This window comes from Callospermophilus lateralis, chromosome 4, assembly GCF_048772815.1.
Source record: "Callospermophilus lateralis isolate mCalLat2 chromosome 4, mCalLat2.hap1, whole genome shotgun sequence".
Classification (NCBI taxonomy): domain Eukaryota; kingdom Metazoa; phylum Chordata; class Mammalia; order Rodentia; family Sciuridae; genus Callospermophilus; species Callospermophilus lateralis.
The window spans coordinates 130,861,951-130,885,140 of record NC_135308.1 but is presented as its reverse complement, the minus strand read 5'-3'; the positions used below and the strand labels follow the sequence as shown (position 1 = coordinate 130,885,140).

General features: G+C 34.2%; 1 protein-coding gene across 1 annotated transcript in view; it reads right to left on the bottom strand.

The window, feature by feature from the left end:
* Acss3 (acyl-CoA synthetase short chain family member 3) overlaps window positions 1-23,190 on the bottom strand; it is a 162,242-nt gene that overhangs the window by 55,720 nt on the left and 83,332 nt on the right. The window contains exon 8 of the mRNA XM_076854912.2: window positions 12,541-12,692. Within this exon, the coding sequence (XP_076711027.1) occupies window positions 12,541-12,692 (152 nt within the window). The remainder of the gene's footprint in view (window positions 1-12,540; window positions 12,693-23,190) is intronic.

The window sequence follows — 23,190 nt, the reverse complement described above, 5'->3', positions numbered from 1 at the left end:
TAATTAATAAAATTGTAGATAATATTCTGATGATGTTAATACATTGGCAGGAAAATCTGCTTCTAAGTCTAAATTATTAAAATATTTTTAAAAATGATAATATGTAATACCCAGAATAGAAAATTAAATTTTAAAAAAAGCAAAAAGGAAGAAATTAATGAGCATAAAATTTAGGCACCTTTCCCCAAGTTTATATAAAAGTTAGCACATTTCAAGACTCATATGGAGTTGAAAACTAAGGAAAAGGCAAACAGAAAAAAATGAATAGGTAGTCAAATTAGTTTTAGTACAAAGTAGAGAATAAGTCACATAGAAATAGATAAAAGGCTGAAAATAAATCTGGTGAAATTTTTTCAGGTAATAAAGTAGGAGCAGAAGGAAATGGACTAAAATGAATATTTCTGTCAAGGTCCATCAATTACCAAACAAGCAAATTTATTTTTCACTTGTGCCAACAGATGTTGAATAAAAATAGATTATTCCAGTGATGCCTCATCAACTTCTAATTCACATGACAGATCATCATTATTTTTTGCCAACTAAATTTCTGCAGTTATCTCCATCTTTCCATCATTCTAGAGTCTTGTACTTGCTTCCCACTCAAATCCACTTTTGAAATATAAAGACATCTGTGGTAATATTACACATGTATTTTCTCCATCAATAGCCAACTAACACTTCATCCAACAATCTCTCTCAAAGATAGCCAGATAGACTGGAGAAAGTATTTTTAAACAGCACCTTTTGAAGGTATCAGAGAATAAAAGGGACAATGGGCACCTGAGTCATTAAAATCTCAAGGAGAAAGCTATATAGAAAAGGAAGCCAGACATTCACTTGCTGATTCCTTTGATGGGACATTTGTCAATTGGCAAATTAGTTAAAAAAAAAAAAAAAAGAGAGAGAGAGAGAAACTAAACAAAAACTGTGTGGCCAGAGGCTCAGAAAATTAACAGAACTTCCAGCCAAAATAGTTTATTGGTAAAAGAAAATTATAGGTCAAAAACCAAAATGGAAAAGATATTGTAAAACATCTAGGTGTTCAGCTGGAAGACCTGAAGACGTACTCCCTAACAGTAAAGGAAAACTGGAAAGAAACCAGCCCTCTGGAATACTGAAGTCTAGCTTTGAATCAAATAAGCCTCTAATCAGATAGAAGTGATCTGCCCTTATGGTAGCTACTGGCCCAAACAGGTATTGCTCTGTGGGGTTATAACAACATCCAGAGTCCAAACATAGCTTATTTATGTGTTGTTGTTTTTTTTTAATAACAATGACATATTGGGAGACAAGACCTTAGGATCAAGGACACAAGAGAAAAATGAAACAGAAAACAAAACAAAAACCACAAAATGTCAAGTATTCTGTTTATCAACATAGATCTCAAAATCACTTTCATGCATTCTTCCACATGTTAGAGTAAAAAAGACTTCCAAACTCATTTTATAAGACTAATATAACCATGAAACCACAACCAATGATGATATAAAAAAGGAAAACTAGAGATAAATGTTGATTATGAGTACGAACTTAACATTTTCCCAACATTAGGAAAAAGGAAAGGAAAATAGGTATAGCACAGAATAAGGTAAAGATATCATTATATATTTGTTCAAATCCATAGAATATATATAATACATAGAGTAAACCTAAATAAACCATGGATTTAGGATTATAATGGTGCACCAATGTAGGTCCATCAATTGTATAGAAGGTGCCAATCAAGTGGGACAGGTTAACAGTAAAGGAGTATGTATGCTTTTTTTTTTTTTTTTTTTTTTGGAGGGGTGGGGGTAGGAAGTATATAGGAATGCTGTACTTTCACTAAATTTTGTCCTAACTTAAAATTCTAGAAGTAAACTAGTTTTTTAAAAAAAAGATTCATAAAATTACAGCAAATTGAATTCGCTATGTTTTAAAAAGAATAATATACCAACATAGTTGTGCTTTTTCCAATGTAAGGATGGTTTGATACTTGAAAAATCAATCATTATAATTCACCACATTAACAAATAGAAGAATAATGATGGGGAGAAATCACATAGTCCTTAATAGATGAAAAAAAACACTTGATAAAATCTTCAATACTATTAATGGGAAGAACTCTGCCAATTAACCTGATAGAGTTAATATACAATAAAAATTATGCTAGTAATAAAAAACACTAAAACTGTTTTACATAGTTATATTGAATGCTTTCTCCCTGATAAACTGCATGAGATAAAAACGTACTTCATCACCACTTAATCAAGAGTATACAAAAGGTACACATCAATACAATAAGAAAAATAAAGGACATAGCAATTTTTATAAGGAGAAAACTGATTTTGTGTATAATAAAATCCATACAAACATACATGAAACTATGAAATTACAAGTAACTCAAGCAACACTAACAAAAGGCAGGTCACCATACAAATACAGGTAAATGTCCATATACGAGGATAAAACAATAAAATATATGCAAGACATTCCCAGAGCAAGCAAAAAATCATTAATGTAGGAAATTAAAGACCTAAATAAATCAAGAGATATACTATAATCATGAATTGGTATACATTTTAACATGTAAATTTTCACTGTATCCATCATTAAATGAAACCTGATCCCAAGCAAAATCCTCACCCCACCCCCAACTTAGAGGCTGATTTTACAATCTGTATAGAAATAAAAATGAGCTGGGAACAGGAGTATAATAGAGTGCTTGCCTGGTATATGCAAGGCCCTGTACTTGAGTGCCAGCACCACAATAAATAAATAAATATTAAAAAATAAAACCAAAGAATATTCAAAACTAATATGGAAAACAATCTTGATATTATTACTACATAGCAAGATCTGTTATAAATCAATAGCTACAATGACAATGTGAGAGAAACACAGCAAACAGAATAGTCAAAAAAACAAACAATAACGAGTGGGTACTATCAAGATCACCATTTAAATAAACAGAAATCAAATAACTGGATAACATAATGAAAAAAAGAAGCTCACCCCTTACTTCACATTGTACACAGAAATCAATTCCATATAGATTATATTTCTAGGTATGAGAGGTGAACCAATAATATTTCTAGGAAATGACATAGAAAATTCTGACCTTTGAGTGGGTGAAATGTTTTTAATAGGGCATGAAAGCACTAGCATTAATGAAAATATTGAAGAAATGGACATTTTTTATATCAAAATTCACTGTGAAGATGGTGAAAGGGAAATTCAAACCACAAGTTAGGCAAGATTGTAATACAGTCAGTAAAGAACTTGGCTCTGAAACATAAAAAATGCCTACAAATTAGCAATAAAGGGAAAGTAAAAACTGTCAAAGACATGGATAAACACTCCATAGAAGAGGATCTTCAAATGTCCAAAAAAAATATGAAAAAATAATTAATCTCATTAAAATTCTGACATTCAAATCGACAATAGTGAGATTTCATCTCATTAAAATTCTGGCATGCAAATTGAATGATAATAAGATACTGCCACATGACGATCAGAATGGCCAAATTTTAATACTGACAATATCATGTTTGGTGAAGATTTGGAAATTAAAATTATCTTACACTGTAAATCGGTATGTAATTTAGTAGAACAACTTTGGAAAACTGACATACTTTGTAATACAGTCATTAAATCTTAGTGATATGTTTGTGTGTGTGTGTGTGTGTGTGTGTGTACACATATAAAATATGTCTGTATGTATACCAAAAAGACCAGGTACTGATTTTGGAAACAACCCATATCATTCAACTGTTTATCTCTTTGTAGAAAGTAGATGGTGTGCGAGGTGCATGCCTGTAATCCCAGTGGCACAGGACAGGGAGGCAAGAGGATCACGAGTTCAAAGCCAGCCTCAGCAATTTAGCGAGGCGCTAAGCAATGCAGTGAGACCCTGTCTCTAATAAAATACAAAAGAGGGCTGGGCATATGGCTCAGTGGTCGATAGCCCCTGAGTTCAATTCCTACAACCCCACCCCCCCAAAAAAAGCAGATGGTGACAAGGGCTAGGGTGGTTGGGGGAGGTCAAATTGCAAAGATATTGGTCAAAGGATACAAAATTTCAATTAAATAGGAAGAATAAGCTCAAGAGATCTGTTGTACAATATGATGACAGTAGTATTATATTATGTTCTTGATAATGCTAAAATAATGGATTTAAAATGTTCTTACCACAAAAAAATATAACAACCATGTGAGGTAAAATATGTTAAATAGCTAGATTTAGTCATTTCACAATATACATCTATTCCAAAACATTTTGTTGTATACCATAAACATACACAACTTTATGTGCCAATTAAAACAATAACTGTTTAGAGATTATGGAATTTCAAAATACATAATTAAACTGATGTATTTGGGAAATTTTGAGCTTCATGGATTTTAATGTTCCTATCTCAAGACTTGAGAATTTTTCAGCAACTTGTTCACTAAATAAACATTGTCTTTCTCTGTCCCTTATCCTTTTCAAATCCCATGATGTGAATATTTGTTTGCTTAATGCTGTCCAAAGTCCATTCTTATTTTCCTTCTGAGTCTTTTCAATAGGACTATCTTCAAGTTCCTATGTACTCTCTTCTTATTTGTCTGCTGTTGAAGGTTTTAATTGTATTTTCTATTTAATTAATGGAATTCTTCAGCTTCATGAACTGAGGCTTTTTTTTATGAGATCTATCTCATCCTTGAATTTCACAAATCATGAGTCTTTTTTTTTTTTTTTTTGGTATCAGGGATTGAATTTAGTGGTATTAGCCACTAAGCCACATCCCCAGCCCTATTTTGTATTTTATTTAGAGACAGGATCTCACTGAGTTGCTTAGCACCTCACTTTTGCTAAGGCTATCTTTGAACTCATGATCTTCCTTCTTCAGCCTCCTGAGCCACTGGGATTACAGGCATGTGCCACCACACCTGGCATGAATCATTTTCTTGATGTCATCAAATTGTGTCTGCATTCTCCTATATTTTTGCTGAGTTTTCTTAAGATCATTGTTTGAATTCCTTTCTAGGTAATTCATAAATTTCTATTTCTTTGTTGGTTCTGACATGCGTTATGGTCATTCATAGCCATACTAGGATCCAAGGCACAGATACTTAAAAGGGCTGGATTCAGGATCCTGAATCTTGGATTCAGGATCTTACAAAACTACTGCAGTACCTGTAACTTGAGTGGCAGGCTCACCCTCTTGCAAAGTGAATACAGTTCTCCCACTAAGCTGGTGTGTGTTACTCGGAGGCAGATCTCAGCAGCTCATGCCAAGGGAGCTGGGACACAGCTGTGGCTCTGACCCTGGAAAGCAGAACACAGTACTGCCAGATGTGGCTTCAGAGAAAAAAAGGTCCTCTAGATGCTTGAGCCCTGGGAACAGTGCATAGCTGCAATTCAGAACTTTTAACCTACTAGTTACATTGGGTGCTCAAACTCTGGGGAATGAAGACCCATGCAGTGTGGATTCTGGATCCTGGGATGGTAGGTCATGGCAGAAGCCCAGGTTTTAAGAGGGTAGCTGCAGTAATGGCAAGGACCCAAGAATAGTAAGATGACATGGTGGCTTGGACACAGGTGGTAAGGAGCAGCAGTGTGATGACTCCTCTCCAGAAAGGCAGTGTCTCAGTACTCAGACTTCAGGAGCCTAGTTCAGATTTAGGCAGGTGTGGCTCTGTGGCTTTTCTGCCTAGAGTGAGTTCATTCTCCATTTCCAAAATGGTACAGAGCAATCGTAACAGAGGCCATAGGAGGAGTTGAGTGGTGGGCTGGGGTAGAGAGTGGCTCCTTCTCTGGGGGATATCTCAGAGGGAGGACTCTAGAAATGTTCCTCAGCTGGGATCAGAGGCTATAAGAACTATGGGAGTCTCTAATAGTGATTTGTATGAGCGTCCATGGTGATGATGGAGGCTAGAGGATCCTCTTGTTTATGTTTTCGCTACAGGGAGAGATCTAATCCCGACTTGGGGAATGGAATAGCAGAAGTCAAGCCTTCGTTTTCCTTCTCTGTGTAGCCACACTAGGCTTTTGAGCTCTGCAAGAGTTCTGATGCTTTGCTTCTCTCTAGTGCTCTACATTAGTTATTTTGGTTAAAATGTGCTGTATATTTATTCATTGTTTGAGGCTTTACTCCTTTGACTAGACATTAAAGCAATTGCCTAAGGGTTTTTTTAATATTTATTTTTGAGTTGTAGTTGGACACAATATTTATTTCACTTTCTTATGTGGTGCTGAGGATTGAACCCAGGGTCTTGCACATGCGAGGCAAGCGCTCTACCACTGAGCCCCAGCCCCAGCTCCCTGTTTTTAACTTAGTTTTCAAATAAAACTTTAGAAACTTCTAGAACATTTCTCACACAAAAGTTTTTTTGTCATTTTAACTCCTTCATATTAATGTAGGTTTGTACATAGGCTCGATATTACTAGGTATTTCCAATTTACTCCCTCAAATAGCAGTATAAGAACAATCCTGAAGCTTCATATCCTTTCCAGTTTGTGTTATTGGTAGGTATTTTACTTTTTGCCTTTATCATGGGAATAACATAATATTTCATTTACATTTGCATTTTCTTCTGTTTTACTCAGAATGGAGATCTCTTGATGTTTTATACTTTTCTAGTATCCTTCTCTGTGAACTGTCACTTGCCATTTGTCTATTACATTGTCTATTTTCTTAGTGACTTGTGACAGTCTTTACATATTTTGTGTATTAATTCCTTCATAGTTATATATATTAGAAATATATTTTCTCTGTGTATAATTTGTTTTTCAGTTTAATTTATTTTTTGGTAGACAATTATTCATTTTAACACAGTCAAACTTCATCAATATTTTCCTTAATGATTTCTAATTTATGCTTAATTACTCCCTGTGAGAGAAATATTAAAATATTCATCTATTATTTCTTCTGAAAATATTCTTTGTTTTATGGTTTTAGTGTCTTTTGTCCAACTGAAATTTATTTTTGTGTATGATATGGCAGGAAACTATTTTTTTCCTCTGTACATAACCAGATGTCCCAGCAACATTTATTTTAAAGTCTATTCTTATACTCATCTGTTAAGCCACTTCTTCCATAAGTTAGTTTACATAGCAGTATGAACCTTTATTCCAACTGCTACTTCTAGATTCCTGCTCCACCAGTGTCTTGAGAAAAAGAATTGTATAATAAACCCCTGTCTCTAATAGAGTATAACTTCCAGTCTACATCTACCCAAGTCTAGTAGTTGTCTAAACTCTTCCTCTGTACATAGTAAGGACTATCACACTACCTTCCAATAAAGTCCTCCCTGCAATTTTGTTACTGTTATTTATCATATTACTTTTGCCTCATATTAAACACAACCTCCATCATAATTACATAGAAAATTATCACATGAAATCATCAACATATTCTCTTTTATTTACCATGGCTTGTTTTTTTATCCTACTCTGTTCTCTTCCATGTAATTTTTTTAATGAAATTCTTTGAATTTTAAGTTTTCTTAAATTTTTCCATATATTTTTCCCTCAATTTTTAATAACAGAATTTTTTGCTTGAGAATTATTCTCCCTAAATACTCTAAAGATCTTACACCATTGTCTCTTACCCTATCTATTGGCATCAGTTTGAAATTCCTCTTTGGTGATCTGTCAAGTCTCTCTGGTAGTTTATTAGATTTTCTCTATAGCTTCAGTTGGTGTTCTGAAATTTAAAATGACATGCCAAAGTGAATTTGCTTATCTTTAACTTGCTTGAAGAGCACTTTCTATCTGTAGTCCATGTCCTTCTTCAATTCTGTTAAACTCTCAATTGCTGGCTCTCTGAGTATCTTTTAAAATAATAATAATAATAATAATTATTATTATTATTATTATTATTATTATATTATAATAATTATTATTTTAACAATCCTGCCATTCTTTTCCTCTGAAATTCCTATTAGAAACATTTTTCACTTCTTATTCTTCTTTTGGGATTTTTACTTCCTCTCTATGACATTTTACTTCCTCTCTGTGACATTCTGGAAGATTTCTACTAGATTCTTTGTTTGTATCCTTATGTTTATTATATTACTTAGCTTATACCATCAATTGAATTTTATTTGTTTTTATAACTATTATATTTTTACTATTTTGTGGGAAAGTTATTATTTGTGACTTTGATCATGCTTAACATGCTTCAAATTTGAATTGACAATACTATCAAATTTGAATTGACAATCCTATAAGCATTTCCCCTGAAATGAACCCATGTTCTAACTGTTGGTTTTGTTAGATTTATATTTCTTCATATGTTTTGGAATTTTATTTTTCAGACTATTTTTGAAAAAAAAAGTTTCTTTGTTTTATTTTTATCACTCAGACTCTCTCCCATGCTCATCCTTTCTTTCCAATAGGTCCATGCACGATATAACTGCTCCCTAGATGTCCTGTGGTAAAATGGTAATCCAAAATTCTTAATCTACAGTGATCTATGAATATCATAGATCTGCTCTTGGATAACAGGTGGGTGGTTCTGTTCAATCTCCAGTTCCTGGGATGTTCCTTGTCTCATTCAGGTCCCCTAGACCAAAGTCCCAGAAAACAACTAACCATATGTCTTCCTAGCCTCCTTCAAGCATGGGGAGTAACAGTCAGACTATCTTCAAGCATTTAGCAGTCTCTTTTCATTTGTTTGTTTTGGGTACCAGGGATTGAATCCAGACATGCTTAACCACTGAGCCACATCCACAGCCATTATTATTATTATTATTATTATTATTATTATTATTATTATCATTATCATTACTAAGTTTCTGAAGCTGGCTTTGAGCTTGTGATCCTCCTGTTTTAGCTGGAATTACAGGCATGCGCCACATACCTGGCTTGAGCAGGCTCCTGTACTCAGACTGGGGATGCTGAGTCCCTATGGTTCTGACAATGCCTGCTTGTACTCAAAACAAGCTCTGCCTTCAGCCAACTCACCACTTTGCAAACCTATTCCTTTCCTAGTACCAGAAATGTTGACCTCACTTTTTAAGCTCATCTCTGATGTTCTGCTTTTTCTCTTTCATATTATCTCACATCAGTAGGTAATTGGAAAAGAAGGGAAGCATCAAAGTTAAGTTGCCGTGAAATCTCAAATGAAAATCCCAGCATTGGATTTTTTCTAACTTAATTAAAATTGAACTAGAAGAACATAGGAAAATAAATCACTGTGATGTAATGAAAAGCAGAGATGAATTGGAAAACAGAAGATAATAATACTAATTAAGACTTAGTCTATGTTAAGAACTGTTTCAAGCGCCTGGACCATGCCCTTTTGATTTTCATTAGGCCCTTGAGCTATTATTAACCTTATGTTCCAAAGAGTGTCAACAAAATCCCTTCAGAGTGGACTGGAGATATGGCTCAGAGCACTTGCCTGGCATGTATGAGGCACTAGGTTCGATTTTCAACACTACATATAAATAAATAAACAAAACAAAAGTCCATTGACAACTAAAATATATGTATTACATATAAAATTTTAAAAAAGAAATCCCTGCAGAATAGAGTGATTATGTAATTTTCCTGAGGTTACAAGGGTACTAAACCATAGATCTGACATGAATGAATCTAACTCCAGGATGAGAATGTATACAACATGGTCCTGCCTAGGTCCAATTTTGCCTGGGATCATTTTGTAATCCCAGGAATGTTATATGACCTCTATGTGACAGTTTTCTCATCAGTGAAATAAGACAGTGATAGTTAATGACTCTGAGCTAGTTTTCCAAATTCTAGTCACCTATGATATTATGCTAAAACAAGTAAACAACTCAGTTTAGCTCCCTATTTCAGGTTATACTCATAAACTTGTTTTGGGAACCAAAATGTTTGGCAAATGTCCAGATTTATTTAAACACAATATTTTAATGAGATATGTAACATTTTAAAAGAAAACTTCATCCTCTGGAATTCTGGATAAGAGAAGAAAGACGTAAACTGAAAATCAAGAGTGCACAATTAGTGAATGTTGACTCAGTAAGTATGAAATACCTTGAAAATAAACTCAAATACTAAAAGTATAGCTTTATGAGAAGATGAGTTCTTCTTTTCTATTATTCAGTCTCTAATCCAACTTCATTTTATTGGCCCTCAGTTTCTTTGTTTTCAAAATAAAATAGATGTTCAAGATCCCTACTGTTTCTCAACAAGTAAGAATTTACTGAAGTAGTTCAGTGGTGGCATTATTTGAATAAACCAAAAATATGAAAGGCAAAATATACTACTATGATTAAATGAGACAACAAATTTTATCTGGCATATTGTAGGTGATCAGTAAGTGTTTTCATTTACTAATAATAGCAATTTGAATAGGTTGAAGGTGTTTATGGATTAAAAAATCCAAATATGTTAAATATTTTAAAGTATCTATGAAAAACAGATATATAAGTAATATTCCATTGTATATATATATATACACCACATTTTTTATCCACTCATCTTTTGAAGGGCATCTAGATTGGTTCCATAGTTCCGCTATTATGAATTGAGCAGCTATAAACCTTGATGTGGCTGCATCATTGTAGTATGCTGATTTTAAATCCTTTGGATCTAAACCATGGAGGGGGGAAGCTGGGTCAAATGGTGGTTCCATTCCAACTTTTCTGAGGAATCTCCATACTCCTTTTCATAATGGTTGCTACAATTTGCAGTCCCACCAGCAACGTATGAGTGTACCTTTTTCCCCACATCCTCGCCAACACTTATTGTTGCCTGTATTCTTGATAATTGCTATTCAGACTAGAGTGAGATGAAATCTTAAGAGTAGTTTTAGAATGAAATTATGGCATTTTCTGTAAATGGATGGAGCTGGAGAATATCATGCTAAGCCAAATAAGCTAGTCCCCAGAAACCAAAGGCTGAATGTTTTCTCCAATATGCAGATGCTAATTCACAATAATGAGAGTTGGGGGCTAGGGAAGAATAGAGGTACTTTGGAGTGAAGGGAGTAAAGAGGGTATAGAGTTAAGAAGGTCAGTGGAATGAACTGGACATTATTACCTATGTGCATATATGACTACACAAGGTTGTACATGATGCAGTGTGATTCTACATCATGTACAACCAGAAGAATGAGAAATTTTACTCCACTTATGTATGATGTGTCAGAATGCATTCTACTGCCATATACAAGTAATTAGAACAAAAAAATAGATGCATAAAACATGATGAATAACTTAGGCACCTAGAGACAGATGCCATAATCAGGGGAAATTTATTGCCATTTTGCAAAAAAACAATCTCATACTCACATCTCCATGTATACATTTAAAGAGTAATGATTTAGGGACCATTCAGTATTGTGTGGAGGATAAGATCTAGAAACCCAAATACAAACAGGAAAACTAGAGGAAACAAATGTGAGACCTTAGCTGGCTGGTAATGCAACTTTACACTCATAATTAGGGTGTTAATAAAGACACAGTGGAAGGAACTAAAATCACATTTTTTTTTTCTAAACCCTGGAATTGTCTCAAGGGATATGGACTGTATACATTCTAAGTTGTTTTTGTTAAAATCTATTTTTTCTATATTGACGTGAAGGAAAAGAAATTGAAATGCACTAGACTAAGGAACAATAAAAAAGAATGAGTAAAATACTATAATGGAAGGTTCATTTTATGGACACCTTCCTATATTAACAAAATAAGTAGGTAAGGAGGTCCACTGTTTATATTATGAATGTAATCTTAGGCAATTTTTGCCTATTTTTGAAATAGAAAAAAAGAAAGAAACTAATGACCCTGCCAAAGTTGGAAGCTGGCTTACATATGCAGTTGAATGTATTAAAATCTAGTTTAACTCCCTTGGGCAATTGCAATGTAAAATTCAAATATTCTTGCATTTAACTTTAAAAAAATTCAGACCACCTTACCTCAAGCCCATTTTTTAAATTCAAGAAACTACAAAATCTTTTATTTTTGACAGCAGTGACCTACATCAAAAAGTTCAATGAGAACTGACCTTGGAAAATGCCTTGAAGATACAAATTGCTATAATTACTTTGAATATACATATCATTAAACTAAAACAGATGTCAATAAACTAGCACAAAAATATCTAAACTATTCACAGCACATTACTACAAAACAAAAGTAAAAAATAATTTCCTTCACTTTTTCCATGAATGTAATTTGGACACTAATTTTCTCATTTTAGCTGTATACCTGAATTCAAATAATATTTCCTTCCATTTAAACCAATCTACTTTCAAAAGAGAGTCAGATGCCGAAATTACAAGTATTTGAAGTCATAATCAGCATTTTACTTCTGATGGAACGTAGAAGCAGGAGAGTTTAAATAAAAAAAATGTATTGGTAAGATATGAACTGAAATACATAAGATATAGTGTTTTAAAAACTCTACAGTATAGTTAACATTATAAGTATTTCAAAGTAATATTTTTTAAAAAAGCCAATCTTCAGATTCAGAATTTTTGACTGTCCCCATAGAAGTACTGCAGTACTAGAAAAAAAACATAATGTTCTGTTATTCATTTTGATTGCAGTTTTTAATGTAATTTGCCCTGTGCATCCCTACTTCACCTTGTCAGAGAGTACTGCTTCCCCAAGGCTGCCCCAGGGTCCTGTTGACGGATTGCTCTAATTGCAGTCGGCGCTGTAAACAAGGCAGCCACTCCATGCTCAGCAAGCACACGGAAATAAGCGCCAGCATCTGGTGTTCCCACAGGCTTCCCCTACAACGAGATTCATTTAAAATGTCACTGGGTAAAATGTCTCATATTTCATTGACAGTTCAATACTTACACATTTAACACAGCAATATTAACAAAGCGAGGTGCTCAACAAATCTTAGTTTTAAAATATTCCCATGTTCTATCATAAATAAAACAAAACAAATGCCCAGATATTAAAAAGGCTGTTTGCTCCCTTCCAACATCCTAAAAGCTCTAAGTCATAGTTTTTCCTCTCTTACATTTTGAAAGACAAAGCATGAGGAACATATATCATATTCAAATTAAGAAAATAAGATTCCTTCTATTTTTGCCAAGAAATTAAATATATTGCTTTTGTATGGTAGGCTAAATGAGAAAATATGGTCATTATTCTACCATTAACATGTTTTTTCATGATCACTATTAAAAGTGACAATAGCAATTTTCAATCATTTGAGAAAGCAGAAAAATCTGAAATCACAGTGATTCCTGAGCAGTGACCTTTTCAATTGAATGTCTCTCTCCAAGGAAATAACTCAATGCATTTTTAAAAAATCCCCCGAGATATCCCAAACTGCATGTTTTCCAAAGCTTCAAAGTGAAATTATGCATGCTCAACAGAAAAATCATGTACTAATTAATATATAACAATTTTGGTAAATTATACAATTCAAAAAGCACAAAACATTTGAATTGATATTACTCCAAAGAGAAAAATAAGCAAGTTATTGAAATAAATGAATAACTATAAATATCCCAAATGACTCATAAAATCTACCTTGGCTCAGCTATATAACTTTCTTCAATCCCTTCTCATTTCTGTTTCTTCCTATGATTCTAAAGCAAGGTGCTCGGAATGCTAATATACATTATTTGAAAATATATGAACATTTCACAATAAAAGTATTGTAGAATAGGTTGAAATAAGCAAAGGAACAGAGGTTTCTTATCATTTCTTAAACCTTGAAAGGGTCAAAATATATCAGCATTTTACAAGAGATGGGGAACAATATATTGTATTTCCTAAAATTTTTTGACCAAACCACCCATCCAAGCTTCCATGGACCTTCTGTTCTGGAAACCACACAAGGGAAACTGAACTATGGCAAAAAGGAACGAATTTGCTAGTAGCAAAGTCAGAGATCTTCCCAAACAGAGGATAATTAATGAACAGATAATAAATATTAGGTCGAGAATAGCTGGTCTACAGATTCAATATCCACTTCTAATTGGATTTTTGATAAGGCACTATTTTTATTTTAATTTTTAAATGGTTGTCCTTATTACTCCTCTAAAAAATAACCTCTTTATGTCTTTTTTAATAACTCTAATATTTCTCTCATGTTCTTTTAATACCAGAAAGTATTTGTTGCAAATAAAAATTGATTTTTATTATCATAACAATCAAAAAGCACTTGATTTCAATTTATTTCATTACTACTTCACTTGGGTCAACACATTCAAACAGTATAAAATCTGCCAGTTACAATCTGGCAACATATGTACATAATTTGACTCACAAATTCTAAAGACTTAAGCACATCAGTCAGGAATGATTGAGCAACTCATGCTTTCTAACAAAGCAAGGTGGATATTTGACTTTTACTTTTGTGTGTTAGGCACCAATCAGTCCCCACAGTAGTGGACTGTGACTTGAGAAATTAACTATCACCCACATGACACTGATTGTTGAAAAGCTTTATGTAATTTACTTGTCCCATCTATATTTCCAGTTTCTTGCCTGTTAAATAAGAATAAATCACTTTACCAATATCTCCTCAATAAGCTGACAGCACTGAGATAATATTTGTAAATAGCTTGACCTCCACTGAAGAAAGAAACTCTATGACCAGTTGAAACTGAATTCTATCCACTCTGATGCCAGTTTCATGGGACAACGATACTAAAAGATAATGTGTCAACATGAAAAGTGTTGTACCATGTAAGACAGCCTGCATAGAAGACAATTTATCTTACAGTGACTTCAATTAACTGTGTCTAATGATAACAAAAATGATGAATTAAGTATTAGAAATATTATTTTAAAAGTATACCACAATTTTAGGGGCTAGGGTTGTAGCTCAGTGGTTGACCGCTTGCCTTGCATGCATGAGGCACTGGGTTTCATCCTCAGTACCACATAAAAAAATAAAAAAGTAAAACAAATAAATAAATATGTATTTTAAAATAGTTTATTTAAAAAAACTATACCATAATTTAAATAAATATTATAGGATTATAACTACTATTGCAATACTGACCCTATACTAAACAAATCTTATATTTTTTGAGCATAGAAATCATAACAGAATTACCATCAGGATGCTAAGGAAGTGATGCATAAAACCTCATCATATTCCTTTATAAATTAGTCAAACTCGAGTTATGGTTGTTTTCCATTTTATTGTGCTTTTCCCAGTAGACACTTCAATGTTACAAGTAAAATCTGTTTTTACATTATTTTAATATGTATACATTCTATTTTGTTTTCTTAAATTCTATTTGATCTCAAATTTGATCAAAACGAAATTATAATGATAAAGAAATTTCCTTTTCTAAAAATATCCTGCTGATTAACGTAAGTCTTAAGTCCTGGTAACATGAGGCAGAACAGAACAAGAGCTTTCATTCAAGTTATGATAAAGTAGATGGTGCTCACATATTCTTTCATTTAGTAAATATTCATTTATTATGTAGTATGAGCTGCATAATGTTCTAAATTCTGGGAACAATTTTATGAATAAGCCAGGTAAGGTGCTGAAATGCTAATAGACCTATGATCTGGAAAGTAAGTGTGTGTGTGTGTGTTATTAAAAGTAATATAAAAGAGGCTGCAAGCTATTTATGTTTAATAAAGGGAAGGAATATAATATAAACTTAGGATTTGTATGTTCTCAGCACCTATGACAACTAGCAGCTTCAGAAAACTAAAGCAAAGCCTATAAGCAACCTTTATTATGAACACTAAATAAAAGTGACTCAATGGTGTATTGATTTTATTGAGTACTCTTCTCTGTACCCTCCTGCCCAGATACACACACAGACAAGCATGCACACATAAACAATCCAATCTCCTTACGATGCTTTATTAACGTGGCCAGTAACACATTAACCAGGCTGACCTGCCTGAAGAAAATAACACTGATTCTAGAACTTCCATCTTCAGTAAGGAGCAATGGTCCATACAATATTCCTAAAACTAAGATTCTAACATTGTAGGGATTTTAAACAAACAAAAAGCATACCAAAGGGAGCAATGCAGCAAAAAATTTAGGACTTAAAATCTTCAAACTCAAATCAATGTCATGGGCATTTGGTTTTTTAATTCCTTTCCCCCAAACTAAAATCTATGTTATTGGTGACTGCCTAAATAACAAAAACCTCACGTGATACCCACAATGACTAAGTAGAGATTCTAAGCCTTCAGCTGTTACAAGTTATGGTTTGTTCACATTAGAGTTTTATAAAATATCAACTGCAAGTGTCAACTAGACTCATAACATGGCAAAATCCAGGACAATTATAGAAATATCTTAAAATTAACTTATACGTATCACTTTCTACAATGTAGGATTCAATGAGCTAATATTAATGGACTACAAATGACAGGTCCCTAGTTAGAAAACCAAGTAGCATCCCAACTTCTCAGATATTTCCTACTGATGACTTCATCACAGGAACACAGAGAAAGGCAAGTCCTCAGAAAAAGAAAGATACACTTAAATTTTCAAGTTAAATCTTTGAGCAAGAATTTCAATTGCCTTATTATTAATCCCATAATTTAGTTTATCCAAGGCTGGAGGTAAATGCTTCTTGTGGTTTTGCAGATTTTGTTGTAAAATTGTTTTGAGTCAACTGTATCTTTGCTTGTGTGTGTGTGTGTGTGTGTGTGTGTGTGTGTGTGGCAGGATTAGAAATACATCTGTTCTCTTTTTGAGCTCTCCTTTTGAGAATGTCACCCAGGCATGTTTTACCTACAGTTCTGAGGTGAAAACAGCAACATTCCTTATTGAATACTACCCAAGTTCATGTCAGCTGACAGGTGCTGCCAAGCAGGGGCTGTTTATTTTGGAACAGTGATGACATTGACAATAGCACTTGTTGAGTCCCCACTGTACATCACATTCCTTTATCAAAGCGTGAGTTAAGATGGCAACATTTGAACTTGAGCACTGTTAAACCTTAAGTCATTCTCTAAGACATACTATTTAGTGAAACAAAACAAAATGCAGAATAGTGTGCATATTTGTACAATGTCATTTGCATGAAACAGGGAAAAAGACATTGCTTCTACATTAATTAACTATTGTACATATTAGACCGCCTGCCTTCAAAGGAGAGAAGATGGAAAGTTGGAAACAGGAGAGTGAGAATTTTACTGTTTATTCTTTTTTAAGTTTTGAAATATGAACCAGGTGAGAATATACCCTCTTTTAGGCTTTTTCTTCCCAGAGTCCTTTCCTCTATAAATCACATTATCTTGTCCCAATTTTAAAAGCATTGCTGTCCTTTAAAGCCTCAAGGGTTTGTTGCCCTACTCCTTAAGACCCTGAGACCAAGGACTTTGTGTTACTCCTTTTCAGGAGCTGAATACTTATCAATACAATCAGATTCATGTGAGTCTAACTTGCTTGCTTGCTGGAGACTTCCCACCATTCCACTGGCATCAGCAGTGAGGAGGTGTTGCCTTCAATTGGTCCCAAGTTAGGCCTGGGCATCATTAGGTGTCTTCTAAGTAATTCTCCTCAGCAGCCAATTAGAACCAATGCCCAGTCCTTAGATACGCACTATCGGAGGTGAGGTTATTTTTCAATATCCACTTGCCTAGTAGCTTTAATGGAAGAGCACAGAATTTAATATCAGCCTTTAATGATTTTTCTCTACTGGTTATAAATAAATGAATTAAATTCAAGTACTAACAAGTACATGTACTGATCATTAAAATCCGACAATGGTAGACCATATAAAGGGAAATAGCTGGGTACAATGAATCATTGTCTCAATTTCCTTATGCCTTCTTTTAAAAGCCAGATGCCAAATTGTACATATATATCATGATTTACAGGCCACAGCATCCTACATGCAGCTTCCCTTTCCCTATAGACAAGAGGATGAGCTCTGACATAGCAGCTCCTTGTGGGTCCACAGATCTTTGAAGACCTGAGAATTGTCTTCATCCCTATAGGAGAGGTTATTGACTTGTACTTCAGGGGAGCTCATGCATATTCTGAATTTTTTAAGTGTACATATGTTTATTTTCCTTAGGAGAAAAGTCAATAACTTTTATCAGACTCTGAAAAAGAGACTATAAACAAAAGAATTCAAAATAACTGAAAGCCCTCCCTAATCAAAGACTGTGTTTGGCTCTGAGAATCAAATGAAGTGATGGTAACATCTGTTCAGAATTTTCTACACAGGACAGATAAGTCTCTTTAGGACTCCTCATTTCACCCATTTTTATCAAAGGACTACAAATATCCTCAACATGACAAAAATTAGTGATTCCTCAAGTCTTCAATCATTCTGTTATTTTTTTCCTCCCCTATTGCTTTGATCCTAAGAAACTGCTATTTTTGTAAGTCAAACCAGTCAAATATCAGACATTTCACATTATTCAAATTAAAACTTCCCATCAGCTTACTACTTTGACAGTTCTTTTATGCCATCCCCTTGCGGTAGGCCCCAGAGAGATGCGACTTTTTGGGCTGGAGCTCTGACCTGTCTTCAGTGAAGAACACACTCTGGCTTCCAGGTCTGAGAAGGTAGATTTCTCCACAGCTAAAGAGCCAAGATTCTTTATGTATACAGTAGTCCACCTTGACCCACAGTTTCATCTTCCATGGTTTCAGTTATCCAAAGTCAACCACAGTCCAAAAACACTGAATGGAAAATTCCAGAAATAAACAATTCACCAGTTTCAAATTACATGCTGCTCTGAGTTGCATGGTGAGATCTCATGCCACACCACTCTGTCTTGCCCGGGGCCATGAATCACCCTTCTGTCTATGCTGTGTACACAACCCACTTGTGAGTCACTCAGGACCAGTCTCAGGAATCAGATAGATCACACTTGGGATATTACAAAGCTTGTGTTCAAGTAAGAAGGTTGACAGTAGTCTAATCCCACATCACAATTCCTGTATCATTCACCTCACAGTGTCATCTCACATCATCATCACAAGGAGGGGAGTATAGTACAGTAAGATATTTAAAAGAGAGAGAAAACACATTCTCATAACATATTTGACATTATGCTATTATAATAGCTTTATTTTGTTACTGGCTATTGTTAATCTTTTATTGTACTTGTAAATTAAACATTATCATGCGTATTACATAAAGGGAAAAAATAAAGCATATATAGGGGTCAGTACTATCCATACTTTCATATATTCACTGGGGGTCTTGAAATATATCTTCCATGAATAAGAGGAGAAGAACTATGTGTGTGTGTGTGTTTGTATATGTGTATACATTGGGGGTGGGATAAAAGTTATGTGTACACTGTGATCTGAATATGTTTCTCAAAATCAAGTGCTGAAAATTTAATATCTAATGTAGAACTGTTGGGAAGTGGGATCTTTTAGGAGGCATTTAGGTAAAGAGGGCTCTGACCTCATGAATGAATTTATCCTATTATCAAAAGGGTTTGAAGACTCAAAAAAATATTTGGGAATCAATCTAGCAAAAGGGATAAAGGACCTCTACAATGAAAGCTATAGAACACTAAAGAAAGAAATTGAAGAAAACTTTAGGAGATGGAAATAACTCCCATGTTCTTTGATAAGCAGAATTAATCTTGTCAAAATGGCCATACTATCAAAAGCACAATACAGGTTCAATGCAATCCCTATCAAAATTCCAATGACATTCTTCACTGGAAAAAGCAGTTATGAAATTCACTTGTAAAAATAAGAGACCTAGAATTGCCAAAGCAATCCTTAACAAGAAAAGCAAAGCAGGAGGCATCACAATTCCAGACCTCGAATTATACTACAGAGTTATAGTAACAAAATCAGCATGGTACTGGCACCAAAACAGGCGTGAAGACCAATGGATTAAAATAGAAGACACCGAGACAAACCTACATAAATGCAGCTATTTGATGCTACACAATGGCGCCATATGGAGAAAAAATAATCTGTTTAACATATGGTGCTGGAAAAACTGGAAATTCATATGTAGTAGAAAGAAATTTAACCCCTATCTCTCAACCTGCACAAAAGTTAACACAAAATGAAACACCTAGGAATTAGATCAGAAACCCTGTACTTGTTAGAAGAAAATGTAGGCCCAATACTCCAACATGTTGGCATAGGAACTGACTTCCTTAATAAGACTCCTCAAGCACAAGAAATAAAATTTAAAAATAAAAAATTGAAATAGCATCAAATTTGAAAACTTCTGCATAGCAAAGAAAACAATTAAAAGCATGAAGAGAGAATCTAAAGAATGGTAGAAAATCTTTGCCCTCTGCTCTTCAGATAGGGTGTTAATATCCAGAATATACAAAGAACTCAAAACACTCAAAACCTAAATAAATAAATAAATAACCCAATGAAAAAATGGGCAAAAGTGTTAAAATGACACTTCCCAAAAGTAAAAATACAAATGCTCAACAAATTTCTAGAAAAAAGTTTAACATCTCTAACAATTAGGGAAATGTAAATTACAACTACATTGAGATTTCATCTCACTCCAATCAGAATGGCAATTATAAAGAATACAAGTAACAATAAATATTAATGAGAATGTGGGGAAGAGGTACACTCATACACTACTGGTGCGACTGCACATTAGTGAAACCACTCTGGAAAGCAGTATGAAGAATCCACAAAACACTGGGAATAGAACCACCATATATGACTCAGTTACCTCACTCCTTGGTATATATCCCGAAGATTTAAAATCAGCATTCTACAGTGATTCAGCTACATCAAATTTTTAGCAGTACAGTTCTCAATAGTCAAGCTATGGAACAATCCTAGATGCCCTTCAACAGATAAATTGATAAAGAAAATGTGTTATATCTACGTAATGGAGTCTTAGTAATAAAGAAGGACTTATGGCATTTGCCAATAAATGAATGGAACTGGAAACTGTCATAGTAAGTGAAATAAGCAAGACCCAAGAAGTGAAAAGTCAAATGCTTTCCCTGATTTGCAGAAGCTAATCCAAAATGGGGGGGAGGGCGGACAAAATAGAAGAAAGATCAGAAGAGCAAATGAAGGGAATTGAAGGGGAGGGAGGAGGGAAATAAATGGAATGAATCTGACCTAATTTCCTTATGTATATATGTGAATACACCATAATGAATCTCACCATCATGTACATCCACAAGACACTAATTAAAATTTTAAAAAATAAGTAAATTGCAGAAAGATCAGTAGAGTAGAGGGAAGGTAATGGGAATGTAGGAGGGGAGGGAAAATGGAAGTATTGGGACTGAATTAGAGCAAACTATTTTCCATGCTTTTATAATTACATCAAAACAAATCCTTATGTTATGTATAACTAAAAAGAATATATACTTTTAAAAAATGGTCTTGAAGGAGTGGATTTGTTCTCTCTTCCTTTTTTTTAGTTTTATTGATTTTATTTTTTTAAATACACGACAGCAGTTCTTATTACACATATAGAGTACATATAGAGTACAATTTTTCATATCTTTGTATAAAGAGTATGTTCATGCCAATTCATGGTTTATACATGTACTTTGTTTTTTTTTTGCATTACAATTATTAGTACACATATATGCCACAATTTTCATATCTGTGTATATATAAAATACGTTGACACCCAATTCAAGTCTTTATACATGTACTTTGGATAATGATGTTTATCACATTCCACTGCCCTTGTTAATCCCCTGCCCCTCCCTTTCCCTGCCACCCCTCTTCCCTATCTAGAATTCATCTAATCCTCCCATGCTTCCCCCTCCCTACCTCACTATGAGTCAGTCTCCTTATTTCAGAGAAAACATTCGGCATTTGTTTTTTTGGGGATTGGCTAACTTCACTTAGCATTATCTTCTCCAATGCCATCCATTTACCTGCAAATGCCATGATTTTATTCTCTTTTATTGATAAGTAATATTCCATTGTGTATATATGCCACTTTTTTTTTATCCATTCATCCACTGAAGGGCCTCTAGGTTGGTTCCACAGCTTAGCTATTGTGAATTGTGCTGCTATAAAATTGATGTGGTGGTGTCCCTGTAGTTTGTTGTTTTCTTTTGCCTTTTTGCTGTTTGCCATATGAGGACACAATGTTCCTCCTAGAGCAAACTTGCCAGGATCTTCATCTTATACTTCCCAGACTTCAAAACTATAAAAAATAAAAATCTATTCTTTTCAAATTACCCAGTCTGTGGTATTCTATCATAGCATCACAAAACAGACTAGGAACAGTGTGTATCTATAACTATCTAGAACTATCCCTTTTAATTTGGTTCTTGTCTATCTTTTTGCAGCTGTGAGAGTTTACCATATTGGGCCCTGTGATGAGACTACTGCACAATGAATAAGCCATTGTTTCCAACTAGGTGATGAGTCTCTCTGTCCCATGAAAAAGTTGTTTACTTCTGGAAGTATTAGTGTCAAGTAAACAAAGCAGAGCACGGGATTGAGCAATTCCGCACACCCTGTACTGAGCTAATAAGGAACTCTGACATATTTAGTATTCTTAGTAGTCAGGGCATTTATCCCTGGTAGTTGGTAGTTCACAGCTTTAGTAGGAATGCTTTTGCCTCTGAGTTCTTCTGCTACACTATACTAAAGGGAAAAATTAAGATTTTTCTTATTCATAGTGATGAGTGAGACTGCTGTATGTAGAGAAATTAATGGCTTCTTGCTTTATTATACTACCCAACTTGTACCCAGGAAGTTCAGTGTGGATATTCTACACCTGAGATTGCAAAAAGTCTATTCCTCCACTCCTTCCAACCTTCAAACATGTTCATATTTTCCCCATGTTAAAACCCATACACACACATACACACAAACACACACACAAACACACACACAGAACAAGCCTTCCTATGAAATTGCTCTAACAAAGATGGATGATGACACCATCATCACCTGAGCCATTTTCAGCCATTCTATTGGGTTTCTCTCTGCAGCGCTTGCATAGTTGAATTGTCCTCTTTGGGAAAACCTTCCCTCCACTATTCTTCAGCACATCCTGTTCTTCTGATACTCCGTCTCTACAAATTCTCATTCTCAGTTTGTATAGCTTCTCTTCCCAGTCTCAAAGCTTTCCCAAGTTTCTATTCTTAATTTTCACTTCTCTGGGTATCTTGATCACCTTGAGGACTTAAATTATTAGAACTTCTAATTCTGAAAGTTTTCTCAGCTTCATACCTGACTTTCCAGTATTAGTTATGTGTCTGAGTATCACCTTGAAATTCAACAGTACCAAAACCAAAAGCACTGCGTCCTTCTCCACCAGGCATTCTTCCTGCTGCAGTACTGTGGTTGATAACTGATGATATCAATGGTCCCCACTGAAGAAAACA